Source organism: Nicotiana attenuata, unplaced genomic scaffold (assembly GCF_001879085.1).
Source record: "Nicotiana attenuata strain UT unplaced genomic scaffold, NIATTr2, whole genome shotgun sequence".
In the NCBI taxonomy this organism is placed as follows: domain Eukaryota; kingdom Viridiplantae; phylum Streptophyta; class Magnoliopsida; order Solanales; family Solanaceae; genus Nicotiana; species Nicotiana attenuata.
The window spans coordinates 368542-370628 of NW_017670547.1; the positions used below are offsets into that span (position 1 = coordinate 368542).

The 2087-nt window shown below is 35.6% G+C and overlaps 1 protein-coding gene across 1 annotated transcript; it reads right to left on the reverse strand.

The window, feature by feature from the left end:
• Positions 1-983: 983 nt before the first annotated feature.
• LOC109240828 lies at positions 984-1585 on the reverse strand. The gene is made up of 2 exons (XM_019407509.1): positions 1319-1585; positions 984-1181 (listed from the first exon to the last, which is right to left on the reverse strand). The coding sequence occupies exons 1-2, from the start codon at positions 1583-1585 to the stop codon at positions 984-986; spliced, it is 465 nt and encodes a 154-aa protein (XP_019263054.1).
• Positions 1586-2087: the final 502 nt, after the last annotated feature.

Below are 2087 nucleotides of genomic sequence, written 5' to 3' on the forward strand. Positions count from 1 at the left end.
AGAGGTGCCGTGAAAATCTGAAAGTGGGCTGAGACCAATATTATTTATGATTATGAAATGAGGCGCCACAATATGGCTTTTACTCGAAAGGAAATATATTCGTAATATATTTATTGAAAAACATATTTTCTTAGAGATTATTACTTGAAGGATTTATAGGCGAAAGATTTATATTTGAAGGACTTGATTAATTGATTGCACTTGTATTTATTATTTGTTGAGAAACATTTATGTTGCCTGCTATTTATATTACTGGTTGATCATTGTTGCCACCATTGTTATCTGATTCCTATTATTTTGTACGCTATATTGCACATGTTTATTTGGTAGTCTGGTCCTAGACTCGTCACTACTTCGCCGAGGTTAGGCTAGGCACTTACCAGCACATGGGGTCGGTTGTGCTGATACTACACTTCTGTACATTTTTGTGTACAGATCCGGGTATTTGATCAATAGTAGCTGTTCGTTGCAGTGGAGACTCGAGGTAAACCTGCTGCAGCCTTCGCGGTCCTTGGAGTCACCTTCAATTGTACTTATTTCCATATGTTCCTTTTGTTCGGAACAATGATGTATTTATTTTGTATAACTACTCTTAGAAAAGCTTATGACTTGTACTACCGGTTTTGAGAATGGTAAATTATTTAGAGAAATTTCATTTTAAGTTAATAAATATCAATGTTATTTCAGTTAATGTTAGGCTTACCTAGTTTAGAGACTAGGTGCCATCACGACTCCTTCGGAGGGATTTTTGGGTCGTGACACAAGCAAGTTGTTCTGTTATGCCCAACTTGTTTACATCAACTGCATTTGGTAGACTTGAATGGTACTGATGATTCAGTCGCAGGTATATGCCTCTTCTTTTGTCTTCTTCCTTGTAAAATCTCTACATCGGGAGGTTTTGTGATCTCAGATTGTACATTTTGTGGTATATCCCATGATATTTGATCTCCCACGGTATTCACATGTCCTTCATATGTTTTCAACTATGTTTCCCTTGAATACCAATTTGAGCAGTAATCAGATTTCTGCAAATATCTCTTATTAATAGCAGCAATTGCATGTGGACAGGGCAATTCATCAAGTTGGAATTCCAGGTAGTCACAAGTTCTCTTTTTTAAGTCCACAATGAATTCAATTCCTTCACTATTTATTCTAAACAACATTGAGTCAAGGTTTAACATCTAACAAGGAATACAAAAATTATGACAAACTATATTAGTGTATTTTTCTTCAAAAAGAAAAAGTATGAAATTTTTTAAATCTAAGAAGTAAATCACTGCAACACATATAAAAAGCTGAAGTTAATAAATATACTCACAAACATTTTGCAATCCAAGTCCATCTTCTTAGTCATCTCTTCTTCTGCCCATATTGATACTCTGTGAAAAGTTTCATTTGCCTTTTTTCTCCGTTCGTAAAACCACTCTCCGAACTTTTCTTGGATGAAATCTAACATTCTTAAAATAGGCATTTCTTTCCCTTTTAGTAAAACGGAATTCATTGATTCTACTATGTTTGTTGTTAGCATATCATAACGTCGCCGTGGGAACCACGATCGAGCCCATCTCTCGGGAGGCTCTTCCATTATGTAATTGTATGTTTTCTTGTCAATAATTTTGAGTTGGGACATTAACTAATTAAAATCTTCACGTTTGTATGACTTTGCAGCACGTTGAAAAAGATTTATTACCGTGGCTTTTGCATGTCTTTGCTTTAAATTTTTCTCAAAGTGATAGAGGCAGATACCATGGTGAGCTTCAGGAAAAACTTTTCTAATCCCATTTGCGATCGATTGGTTTCTATCTGACAAGAAAACCAGTTCACGACGGACTTGAATTGCTTTTCTCATTTCCCCGAAGAACTAAATGTATGCCTCATTGTTTTCTGATTCTGCTACACCAAAACATAGAGGAAAGATTTGATTGTTTGCATCCTTCGATACAGCAACAAATAGAACACCACGATATTTGGACTTTAAAAACGTTGCATCTACTGCAATAACGAGTCTACAGTAGGACCAACCAGCTACTGATGCCGCAGGAGAAAAGAACATGTAAGCAAATCTGTATAGTGAAACACAAAAAAAA

Bases quoted from the DNA above. Each gene is read 5' to 3' on its own strand.
- LOC109240828 (XM_019407509.1), bottom strand. From the start codon at position 1,585: ATGGAAGAGCCTCCCGAGAGATGGGCTCGATCGTGGTTCCCACGGCGA. The intron at 1,182-1,318 runs GTGAGTATATTT...ATTCCTTGTTAG, and splicing joins ACTTGGATTGCAAAATGTTT to ATGTTAAACCTTGACTCAAT.